Consider the following 13,072-nt stretch of genomic DNA (forward strand, 5'->3'; position numbering starts at 1 on the left):
TTTGATTACCTGTACAGTTTTCTTGATCCTGAGTGATGGGCCAGGGTACTCTTTGGAGTACAGTTCAGAAAGAAAGAGTGAATTGATCAATGTTGATTTGCCAAGACCCGACTCACCTGTTGGAGAAAAGATAATACAGTCAAAAACAGTCAAGCATGGGTTTCATGTGGATATCCATGTCTAACACATATTCACCCTTTTCCAAAGAACCAGTTGACAAGATGCTTGGAGTTGGTCACAACCTTCTCAGTTTAGCATAAACTCTACCTTTTCTGTGCATCTATACAATTTACACCCAGCCAAGGAAACTATTTGCATGTAGTGACTATATGACTTTGAGTTAGAATGCAGCACAATACAAGCCTTCAGCCCACAAAGTTGTGCCAAACACCTCCCTACTTAGAAATTACTAGGGTTACCCATAGCCCTCTATTTTTCTAAACTCCAAGTACCTAGCCAAAAGTCCCTAAAAACTCTCTATCGTATCCGCCTCTACCACCATCACCGGCAGCCCATTCCATGCACTCACCACTCTCTGCGGAAAAAACTTATCCCTGACATTTCCTCTGTACCTACTCCCAAGCACTTTAAACCTGTGCCCTCTTGTGGCAGCCATTTCAGCCCTGGGTAAAAGCTTCTGACTATGCACACGATCAATGCCTCTCATCATCTTATACACCTCTATCAGGTCACCTCTCATCCTCCGTCGCTCCAAGGAGGAAAGGCCGGGTTGACTCAACCTGTTTTCATAAGGCATGCTCCAAAATCCAGGCAACATCCTTGTAAACCTCTTCTGCACCCTTCCTATGGTTTCCACATCCTTCCTGTAGTGAGGCTGCCAGAACTGAGCACAATACTCCAAGTGGAGTTTAAACAGGGTCCTATATAGCTGCAACATTACCTCTTGGCTCCTAAATTCAATCCCACGACTGATGAAGGCCAATACACCGTATGCCTTCTTAACCACAGAGTCAACCTGCGCAGCAGCTTTGAGTGTCCTATGGACTCAGACCCCAAGATCCCTCTGATCCTCCACACTGCCAAGAGTCTTACCATTAATACTATATTCTGCCATCATACTTGCCCTACCAAAATGAACCACTTCACATTTATCTGGGTTGAACTCCATCTGCCACTTCTCAGCCCAGTTTTGCATCCTATCAATGTCCTGCTGTAACCTCTGACAGCCCTCCACACTATCCACAGCACCCCCAACCTTTGTGTCATCAGCAAACTTACTAACTCATCCCTCCACTTCCTCATCCAGGACATTTATAAAAACCACCAAGAGTAAGGGTCCCAGAACAGATCCCTGAGGCACTTCACTGCTCCAACATTACCTAGCTCTCTGAACCTTCCGTAAGCTTTTCTTTTCTTCTTGACTAGATTTACTACAGCCTTTGTACACCACGGATCCTGTACCCTACCATAACTTCCCTGTCGCATTGGAACGTACCTATGCAGAACTCCACACACATATCCCCTGAACTTTTGCCACATTTCTTCCGTAACTTTCCCTGAGAACATCTGTTCCCAATTTAAGCTTCCAAGTTCCTACCTGATAGCAAACAACAGGAATTCTGCAGATGCTGGAAATTCAAGCAACAAAGATCAAAGTTGCTGGTGAACGCAGCAGGCCAGGCAGCATCTCTAGGAAGAGGTGCAGTCGACGTTTCAGGCCGAGACCCTTCGTCAGGACTAACTGAAGGAAGAGTGAGTAAGAGATTTGAAAGTTGGAGGGGGAGGGGGAGGGGGAGATCCAAAATGATAGGAGAAGACAGGAGGGGGAGGAATGGAGCCAAGAGCTGGACAGTGATTGGCAAAAGGGATACGAGAGGATCATGGGACAGGAGGTCCGGGAAGAAAGGGGGGGGGGACCCAGAGAATGGGCAAGGGGTATATTCAGAGGGACAACGGGAGAAAAAGGAGAGTGAGAGAAAGAATGTGTATATATAAATAACGGATGAGGTACGAGGGGGAGGTGTGGCATTAGCGGAAGTTAGAGAAGAACCCCATCTGTTACTTATTTTTATACACACATTCTTTCTCTCACTCTCCTTTTTCTCCCTCTGTCCCTCTGAATATACCCCTTGCCCATCCTCTGGATTCCCCCCTCCACTTGTCTTTCTCCCCGGATCTCCTGTCCCATGACCTTCTTGTATCTCCTTTGCCAATTACCTGTCGAGCTCTTGGCTCCATCCCTCCCCCTCCTGTCTTCTCCTATCATTTTGGATCTCCCCCTCCCCCTCCCACTTTCAAATCTCTTACTCACTCTTCCTTCAGTTAGTCCTGACGAAGGGTCTCGGCCTGAAACATCGACTGCACCTCTTCCTAGAGATGCTGCCTGGCCTGCTGCGTTCAGCAGCAACTTTGATGTGTGTTCCTACCTGATAGCCTCAAAATTCCCCTACTCCAATTAAATGCTTTTCTAACTTGTCTGTTCCTATCGCTCTCTCCAATGCTATTCTACAGGAGATAGAATTGTAATCACTATCTCCAAAATGCCCTCCCACTGAGAGATCTGACACCTGACCAGGTTCATTTCCCAATACCAAATCAAGTACAGTCTCTCCTCTTGTAGGCTTATCTGCATATTGTGTCAAGAAACCTTCCTGAACACACCTAACAAACTCCACCCCATCTAAACCCCTTACTCTAGGGAGATGCCAATCAATATTTGAGAAATTAAAATCTCCCACCACGACAACTCTGTTATTATTACACCTTTCCAGGCTCTGTTTCCCTATCTGCTCCTCGATATCCCTGTTACTATTGGACATCCTATATAAAATAAAAATTGGAAACATTGGTTAACTCCTGCCCTTCTACAGCAGCGATGCACAACTTTTTGGGGATAGTCATGCGAGACCCATTGACCTGAGATGTCATCAACTAGGAAATTATTAATACCCAAATTTCTGTTCAGACTGCTGCAAATCTACAGTTTACTCCAAATGCAGGATTGACACTACTGTTGTCTGGGTTTATATTTATGAGGGGAGAGGGAAGCGTAATGGATCTAGTTGAGTAAGAAATAAGCACATCAGAGGGGAACAGTTACCAGAAGTTAGATAAAGAAACAAACATCTATTTCTATAACTTTCAGTAACCACTCATAGTCAGCATGGCTTTGTCAAAGGCAGGTCGTGCCTTATGAGCCTGATTGAATTTTTTGAAGATGTGACTAAACACATTGATGAAGGAAGAGCAGTAGATGTAGTGTATATGGATTTCAGCAAGGCATTTGATAAGGTACACCATGCAATGCTTATTGAGAAAGTAAGGAGGCATAGGATCCAAGGGGACATTGCTTTATGGACCCAGAACTGGCTTATCCACAGAAGGCAAAGAGTGGTTGTAGACGAATCATATTCTGCATGGAGGTCAGTCACCAGTGGAGTGCCTCAGGGATCTGTTTTGGGAACCCTACTCTTCGTAATTTTTATAAATGACCTGGATGAGGAAGTGGAGGGATGGGTTAGTAAGTTTGCTGATGACACAGAAGTTGGGGGTGTTGTGAATAGTGTGGAGGGCTGTCAGATGTTACAGCAGGACATTGATAGGATGCAAAACTGGGCTGAGAAGTGGCAGATGGAGTTCAACCCAGATAAGTGTGCAGTGGTTCATTTTGGTACGTCAAATATGATGGCAGAATATAGTATTAATGGTAAAACTCTTGGCAGTGTGGAGGATCAGAGGGATCTTGGAGTCCGAGTCCATAGGACACCCAAAGCAGCTGCGCATGTTGACTCTGTGGTTAAGAAGGCGTACAATGTATTAGCCTTCATCAATCGTGGAACTGAATTTAGGAGCCAAGAGGTAATGTTGCAGCTATATAGGACCCTGGTCAGACCCCACTTGGAGTACTGTTCTCAGTTTTGGTCACCTCACTACAGGAAGGATGTGGAAGCCATAGAAAGGGTGCAGAGAAGATTTACAAGGATGTTGCCTGGATTGGGCTGCATGCCTTATGAGAATAGGTTGAGTGAACTCCACCTTTTCTCCTTGGAGCGACGGAGGATGAGAGGTGACCTGACAGAGGTGTATAAGATGACGTGGGGCATTGATCATGTGGATAGTCAGAGGCTTTTTCCCAGGGCTGAAATGGTCACCACAAGAGGGCACTGGTTTAAAGTGCTGGGGAGCAGGTACAGAGGAGATGTCAGGGGTAAGTTCTTTTTACTCAGAGTGGTGAGTGCGTGGAATGGGTTGTCGGCAACTGTGGTGCAGGCGGATATGATAGGGTCTTTTAAGAGACTTTTGGATAGGTATATGGAGCTTAGAAAAATAGAGGGCTACAGGTAAGCCTAGTAATTTCTAATGTAGGGACGTGTTTGGCACAACTTTATGGGCTGAACGACCTGTATTGTGCTGTAGGTTTTCTATGTTTCTCTGTTTCACTACCCTCCGTCATCCCATTTTTTCCCTTAGCCCACTGTCCCATCACTCCTTCTCTTTCCCTCCCATCATCTCCATCTGTCTATCATCCACATATTTAACCCTCTGGTTCCCCATCTCTTTCCCTTTATTCCATGGTCCACTATCCTCTTCTATCAGATTCCATCTACTTCTGCCCTTTGTTACTTTATCTACCAACCTCCAACTTCGTACATTACTCCCACTTTCCTACTCCCTCACTATATCTACCCATCACATACCAGCTCTTGCACCACCCTTCTTCCCATACCTTGTTATACTGCCTTTTTCCCCTCTTTCCTTCCAGTCCAAATGAAGAACCTCAACCCGACACATTGAGTGCTTATATCCCTCCACAGATGCTGCGTGACCAACTGAGTTTATTCAGCACTCTTTGCATTGCTCCAGGCTTACAACATCTGTAGCTTTTCAATGTCCCCAACAATGCTAAAATATTCACTGCTTAAAATTAAAATTAAATGTTCATGTTTAAATAGCATCCTATCATTAACCCCATCATATACAACATTAATTTATTAGGTACTCAGCAGGTAACCACAAACAAAACTCATCCTTTTACAGTGTTCCAAAATCAACTGTGAAAGTCTGAACTTTCAGACGTATTAATTGCCTGCTACAGTTTACAGTTGTCTCTGCCAGCACTTTTCTACTCACAAATACCCTAACACCTGGAAAATGCCACGTTCTTTCTAAACTTAATCTAGCAAGTTTATGAGCTGATAGAAGGCCACTGTAAGACTCACTCGAGAAAATCAAACGGTAAACTTTACAGATTAGGATTCAGGCATTTAACTTAGAAACTCAGAACTCCTGTTCAGAGACACAAATCACAACTTTTCCCCAAATTCTTTCCTCAGCAAAAAGGGTGCTGCAGTAGACAACACACGGCTTGGTGGAAATTTTCAACCGCTTCACACCCAACCCAGCTTCCACTACAGTTGTCCAAGTTTGGAATACTGAGGGAACAAGTGGAAGGAATATGTCAGTCTTCATTAGTCTGTCTTCCACTCTCTTCAAAGACTCTCTTCAACCTCACTGATCCAATCTGAAAAGTTCACCAACCTCCACCACTCCAAAATCAGTTCTGACAACACTTTCGCAAGCTCCAAATATCCCAGTCTTTGCTGACACAAATTCTTCATGACAAATAGTTTATTTATACTAAATTCTAATTTCAACTAATAATTTGAACACAAGAAATAATCCAGACCTCAATCATCCAATGGCTGAATGAAGAGATGTGAGCCAAATGTCTGCAATTGGTACCTGCTTCCAAGCAGAGCTGATCTCTGGTTAGTTTGGCAAATGTGGTTATTTTCTACGTGCCCTTGGTATGTCGGATTGACTATTCTAAGCCTCAGTCACTAACGATGGTTTGTTTAAAAGCCTCATCATGATGAACTAAGTAAGAAATGCTATTTAAATCCTGATTTTTAATTCATTGTAGGTTGATTCTTAATTTTTAAAATGTTGTGTTGTAGTCACGCTGATAGGCTACGAGTGAAAACAAGACACTGACTCGAGCAGGGTCAGGTTAACCCGTTTACTGTTTGAATCGGCGTGTGCTTAAGTACCCGCTCCCAGCAACCCCCGCTCTCTGCGGGGCAGAAGCGACATCGGCCTCCGGGCCGACGTCTGCCCTGCACTCAGATTCCTCTTGGTTGCCGCTGGCTGCAGTTTCGCCGCTGACTGCTGGAGCCCATTCGCTTGCTGTGTGGGCGAGCCACCACATGACACCCCCACACCCCCAGAACCGGCGATAGGAGGTGCAGAGTCCACAGCCTGCACAGTCTCAGTTCTTTTAGGTGGCCGGCCTCGACGTCGTGGGGGTGGTATCGCAAACGGGCGTTCAAGGTCCACATGCGCTGGTTTGAGACGGTCAATGGTAAAAGACTCGTCCCGACAGCCGATGTCGAGAACGCAGGTCGCTCCATTATGGCGCACCACCTTGTAGAGTCCCTCGTATGGTCGCTGCAGGGGTGGTCTGTGTGTGCCTCGGCGAATGAAAACATACTTGCTCTGTTGTAGGTCCCTGGGCTCGAAAGAGGGTGTTGTTCCGTGGTGGGACATCGGGACTGGAGCAAGTGTTTCAAGCCGCTCCCGTAGTTTAGTTATGACCCCAGCAGGTGTGTCCTCCGGGTCACGGGGTGCTGGCACAAACTCGCCGGGAACTGTGAGCGGGACACCGTAAACCAGTTCGGCCGATGATGCGGCCAGGTCCTCCTTGGGTGCCGTGCGGATACCAAGCAGCACCCAGGGCAGTTCGCCAACTCAGACTGGCCCTCGGAGGCAAGCCATCAGGGCTGACTTCAAGTGCCTGTGGAAACGCAGGGACTGCGAGTGGTAAGCAGTCGTTCGGTGGAGCTGGGTTCCGAGCAGTTGTGCCAGCGCAGACCACAAAGCCGACGTGAACTGCGCACCCCTATCTAAAGTGACGTAGGGTGGAAGTCCGAACCATGCCACCCAGGTGGTAATCAGGTCTCCGTGGCTGTGTCAGCGAGTGGGACAGCTTCCAGCCACCTCGTGAACCTGTCCACTACGGTGAACAGGTATCTCGCTCCTCTCAAAACCGGCAGTGGGCCGACGATGTCCACGTGGACATATTCGAACCTCCTATATGTCGGCTGGACAGGGTGCAGTGGGGCCCTCATGTGCCTCTGGATTTTGGAAGTTTGACAGTGCGTGCATGTCCTGGCCCAGTGCCCGACCAGCTTGCGTAGGACGTGCCGCACAAACCAGTCTGCGATCAGCCGGATGGTCGCCCGGATGGAAGGGTGGGCTAAACGCGGCGCCTCCAAGCGGTCGGAACAATGGGCAGAGGTTACCCGGTGGACACATCGCAAAGGAGCTTCTTACCTTCGGGCCCAATGGGTATGTCTTCGAGGTGGAGTCCTGAGACTGCGGTTCGGTTCGCCGGCATCTCTCCATTCTGCCGTTGCGCCTCAGCTAACGCCGCATAATCCACCCCCGGAGACAGAGAGTACACCGATTGGACGGAGGTTCGTGACAGTGCGTCTGCCACCACGTTGTTCTTCCCGGAGATGTGCTTGATCGTGGTGGTAAACTCCAAGATGTACGACAAATGGCGTTGTTGGCGGCCTGACCACGGGTCCGACACTTTGGCAAACGTGAAAGTGAGGGGCTTGTAGAAACATAGAAACATAGAAAATAGGTGCAGGAGTAGGCCATTCGGCCCTTCGAGCCTGCACCGCCATTTATTATGATCATGGCTGATCATCCAACTCAGAACCCCGCCCCAGCCTTCCCTCCATACCCCCTGACCCCCGTAGCCACAAGGGCCATATCTAACTCCCTCTTAAATATAGCCAGTGAACTGGCCTCAACAGTTTCCTGTGGCAGAGAATTCCACAGATTCAACACTCTCTGTGTGAAGAAGTTTTTCCTAATCTCGGTCTTAAAGGCTTCCCCTTTATCCTCAAACTGTGACCCCTCGTTCTGGACTTCCTCAACATCGGGAACAATCTTCCTGCATCTAGCCTGTCCAATCCCTTTAGGATCTTATACGTTTCAATCAGATCCCCCCTCAATCTTCTAAATTCCAACGAGTACAAACCCAGTTCATCCAGTCTTTCTTCATATGAAAGTCCTGCCATCCCAGGAATCAATCTGGCGAATCTTCTTTGTACTCCCTCTATGGCAAGGATGTCTGTGAAGACCGTGAACTCTCTCTCCTCCAGGAAATACCTGAAGTTCTGGATGGCAAGGTACAGGGCCAGCAGCTGCCTGTCGAAAGCGCTGTACTGAAGTTCCGGGGGTCGTAGGTGACGGCTGAAAAAAGCGAGCGGCTTCCACTGGCCTTCGATGAGCTGCTGGAGCACGCCGCCAAATGCCACGTCTGAGGCATCCACAGTGAGGGCAGTGGGGACGTCGACCCGGGGGTGGACCAGCAGCGTGGCGTTTGCTAGCGCGTTCTTGGCTTGTTCGAAAGCCGCCTTCGCCTCCTCTGTCCGGGTGACCTCTTTGACCTTGCCGGATATCAAGCCAAAAAGGGGCCGCATGATCCGGACCGCTGAGGGCAGGAAAAGGTGGTAAAAGTTAACCATCCCAACAAACTCCTGCAGGCCTTTAACAGTGCTGGGCCTGGTGAATTGCCAGATGGGCTCAACATTCGCCAGCAGAGGAACAGCTCCATGGTGGTCGATCCGGTGTCCCAGGAAGTCGATGGCGGGTAGGCCGAACTGGCACTTGGCGGGGTTGATAGCCAGGCCCTAGTCGCTTAGGCGGCGGCAGAGCAGGCGTAGATGTGCTAGATGTTCCTGGCGGGAGCGGCTGGTGATAAGTATGTCATCCAGGTAGATGAACAGAAAGTCCAGACCTCGCCCTGCTGCGTCCATCAGGCGCTGGAAAGTCTTGCCGCGTTTTTGAGCCCGAACGGCATCCTGAGAAACTCGAACAGGCCAAAGGGGGTAATGAGGGCCGTCCTGGGTACATCATCCGGGTGGACGGGGATCTGATGATACCCTCGGAACAGGTCAATCTTTGAATAGATGCGTACCCCGTGCAGGTTGGCCGTAAAGTCCTGGAGTGCGGTACTGGACAGCGATCGGATGTGGTGGCGTCGTTCAGCCTCCGATAGTCGCCACACGGTCTCCACCCTCCCGCGGACTTGGGCTCCATATGGAGTCGGGAGGCCCATGGGCTGTCGGAACGCCACACAATCCCCATCTCCTCCATCTTCGTGAATTCCTCCTTCGCGAGGCGGAGCTTGTCGGGCGGTAGCCTGAGGGCCCGGGCACGAACGGGAGGACCCTGTGTGGGGATGTGGTGCATCACGCCGTGCTTGGGGTTTGTTGAGGAAAACTGCGGCGTGATGATAGATGGGAACTCCGATAACACTCTGCCGAACTCGTTCCCGGAATAAGTGACGGAGTCCAGGTGCAGGGCCGGTAACCTGGCCCCACTGAGGGAGAAAGACTGGAACGTCTTCGCATCGACCAATCATCGTTCCTTCAAATCCACGAGCAGGCAGTATGCGCAGCGAAGTCCGCACCTAGCAATGGCAGTGACACTGCGGCCAGCGTAAATGTCCCTGTAAAGCAGCTGGAACCGATCTGCAAGGGGATGGTTCTTGCGCCGTAGGTGCGGATGGTGCTGCTGTTGGCCGCCGTAAGTTCCGGTCCTGTTCTTCTAGTTCGGGTATCGTGGCACGAGGAGGAGTAGGACACTGATTTCCGCCCCCATGTCCACTAGGAATCTTCGCCTGGAGACCTTGTCCCAAACGTAGAGGAGGCTATCACGGTGACCAGCCACCATAGCCATCAGCGACATCTGGTCCTGGCGTTTCCCTGGAAACAAGCATGGCGGTCGGCAGCGGCGGGGCCCGGAACCCCACCTTTGATGATTAAAAACACCAGGACTCGGAAGTGGTGCCATCCCTTGCTGTGGGTGTTCAGTGCTCCACTGCTGGGGTGTGGGAGGGCTGGGCTTTCCGATGGTGGTTCCGCCATTTTGTTTGGCGCGCCAAAGCATGTCTGCGCGGGAAGCTACCCCGCCCGGGTCTCTGAAGTCTTCATCTGCTCACAGGAGGCGGATGTCTTCTGGCATTTGCTCCAAGAAGATCTGTTCAAACAGCAGGCAAGGCTTATGGCCGTCTGCCAGTGCTAGCATGTCGCTCATCACGGCTGATGGTGCACGGTCGCCCAGGCCGTCCATATGCAGTAACCTCACAGCCCGTTCGCGGTGGGAGAGGCCAAACCCGCAGATTAACAGGGCCTTGAGTGCCTCATACATGTCTGTTGCCGGGGGCTGACGCAGAAAGTGGATAACGCGGCCCGCTGTCTCCTGGTCGAGGGCGCCCACCACGTAGTAATACCTGGTGGCGTCTAAGGCAATTTGCCTGACCTGGAACTGGGCCTCTGCTTGCTCAAACCAGACCAGGAGTTGAGTGGTCCAGAGGGTTGGCGGTTTAAGGGAAACTGCATTCTGCAGAGCCGAGTCGTTCACGTTGGGTCCAAATGCCATTGGACTGTCGGGGTTACCAATGTGGTTGCGCTGATAGGCTACGAGTGAAAACAAGACACTGACTCGAGCAGGGTCGGGTTGACCCATTTACTGTTTGAATCGGCGAGCGCTTAAGTATCCGCTCCCAGAAACCCCCGCTCTCTGCGGGGCGGAAGCGATGTCGGCCTCCGGGCCGAGGTCTGCCCCGCACTCGGTTGCCGCCGGGCTCGCCGGCGACTGCAGGAGCCGGTTCGCTTGTCACGTGGGCGAGCCGCCACAGTGTAGGCATTTAGTGTCACTTTAATTCACCATTCCACTCAAATATGTCTGTGTTTTCCTACACTATAAGGCTAATTTGAGCAACAGCTTATCATCTCCTATCTAGACATGATGGAGCATTCTCAACTCAGTATCAAATCCAACAATTTCAGGTTACCTGCTCATTTCGCCAGCATTCGAATAAGCCAAATCACCCATCTGTGATACTGGCTCAGTTTTGCTTCTCTCCATGAACATCCATCAGCCTACCCTGTTGGCATGTCCTGCAACCCTGCATTTTATAGCATTTATTTTATGTTCTCACTCTCTAACTGTGCTCATTTCAGAGCTTTTATGAATAAAGGATCAAATTCAATCATTGAGATGAGATTGGAAGTGTGGGTTGTAGAGGCACCCTGCCCTTTGAAAATGACACACAAAGTCTGGTTACTGACAGAGCCTGCTTTTCTCAAGAAAGATCTCTGTGCACTATGCCTCAATCCAACAACTTCCACAGGTCCTCAGGAAAAGAATCGTAGAGATGCATGAGGCTGGAAAAGGCTACACGAGCTTTTCTAAAGACCTGGACCCATCAGTCCACAGTAAGAGAAATTGTGTACAAATGGAGGAAACTTAGTACTGTTGATGCTCTCCCCAGGAATGGACTTCCTGCAAATATCACATCAACAGCACAGCATCCAATGCTGAAGGTGGTGAAAAAAAAACAAGGGTAACAGCAAAGGACCTGCCTAAATCTCTAGAAATTGCTAAGGTCTCTGTTCATATGTCCGCTATAAGAAAAACACTGAACACGAATGGTGTTCATGGGAGACAACACAGAGGAAACCACTGCTCTCCAAACAAAAAACATTGTTGTATGTCTCAAGTGTGCAAAAGACCACCAGGATGTTCTACAATATTTCTGTGGATAAATTAGACAAAAGTTGAACCTTTTGGCAGAAATGTACATTGCTATGTTTGGAGGAAGAAGGACATTGCACACTAATACTAAAACCTCATCTCAACTGTGAAGCATGGTGGTTTGGGGCTGCTTTGCTGCTCAAGGCCTGGACAGCTTACCATCATTGAGGGAGCAATGAATTCAAAATTGTATCGAGACATATTACAGGTGAGTGTCAGGGTAGCAGTCCGTCACCTGAAGCTTAATAGAAATTGGACAATGCAACAAAACAATGATCCAAAAGACAAGAGCAAATCAACAACGTAATGGTTTAAAAAGAAGAAAAATTTTGTTTTGGAATGACCGAGTCAAAGTCCTGACCTTAATCCTACAGAAATGCTGTGGAAGGATCTGAAGTAAGCTGTTCATGCAATGACGGCCACCAACATCCCAGAGTTGATGCAGTTATTTAAGGAGGAATGGCCTAAAATTCCTCCAAGCCAATGTACAGGACTGATCAAGTTAGTAGAAACAATTGATTGAGGTTATTGCTGTACTGAAAGCAAAGGTTCACACACTTTTTCCAACAAATACATGTAATATCAGATCATCCTTCTCAAATAAATAGACAAGTACAATATTTATTGTGTTACTCATTTAATTGGGTTCTCTGTATCTAGTTTTAGGACTCAACATGAGATTTGATCACATTTTAGTTCACATTTATGCAGAAATAGAGAAAATTCTACAGGGTTCACAAGCTTTCGAGCATCACTTCAAGTACGTTGGGACCCCTGGTGCTGCAAGTAATATGTTGAAGATAATTGGACAGAGATTTCGTCAAGCAAGCCTGATTGCAGTCTCAGTAATGATGTGAAAGATTTCATGTTTTCAAGGCACTCATACATCAAGTGCGTGCTTAACACTTGCCTTTGGAGGTATGTAAACTACTGTCAGCATCAAGGAGGAGAATTCTCTCGGTAAGTAGAATGGATGGCATTTAATCATTAGATGTTCCAGGTTGGGAGAACAAGAATGCCACAAGATCGCTACATCTGAGTAGCGTGAAGAACTTATCATTAAACAGGGACCCATTCCATTCGCATTCCCGAACATTCTGCAGATCAGTCCATCAGGTAAATTGAGAAGCCCTCGTGCATGATCACCATATCAGGCATGTCTTGAGTGAGCCATGTCTCAGTGAAACAGAAAATGCAGCAATCCCCTGTCTCCCTCCAATACAGCAATTTTGCTCTTAGGTCCTCTGTCTTTTTCTCCGGAAACTATACATTAGCTAACAAGTTACTGGGCAGAGGAAGTTTCATATCCCTACGCTTTGATTTGGCTTAAAGTTATCCCCGCCAAACTCTCTTCCAGCCATAGCAATGGACCTTCGTCCACTTAAAAGTGCCATACCTTTGTTTCTGAGTTAAGTTGACTGAGTTCTTCAGGAAACTAGTAAAATCACTAGTTTGTTTAAACAGTTCAAATGTATGTTTCTTAAAGGGAAATTAC

The 13,072-nt window shown here is 48.4% G+C and overlaps 1 protein-coding gene across 1 annotated transcript in view; it reads right to left on the reverse strand.

Annotated features, from left to right (window-relative positions):
- The window catches only part of LOC134356053 (septin-7-like), a 90,969-nt gene that overhangs the window by 60,772 nt on the left and 17,125 nt on the right, over positions 1-13,072 (reverse strand). The window contains exon 3 of the mRNA XM_063066574.1: positions 10-116. Coding sequence (XP_062922644.1) covers positions 10-116 — 107 coding nt within the window. The remainder of the gene's footprint in view (positions 1-9; positions 117-13,072) is intronic.

The sequence above is a fragment of the Mobula hypostoma genome, chromosome 14 (assembly GCF_963921235.1).
Source record: "Mobula hypostoma chromosome 14, sMobHyp1.1, whole genome shotgun sequence".
Taxonomy (NCBI): Eukaryota; Metazoa; Chordata; class Chondrichthyes; order Myliobatiformes; family Myliobatidae; genus Mobula; species Mobula hypostoma.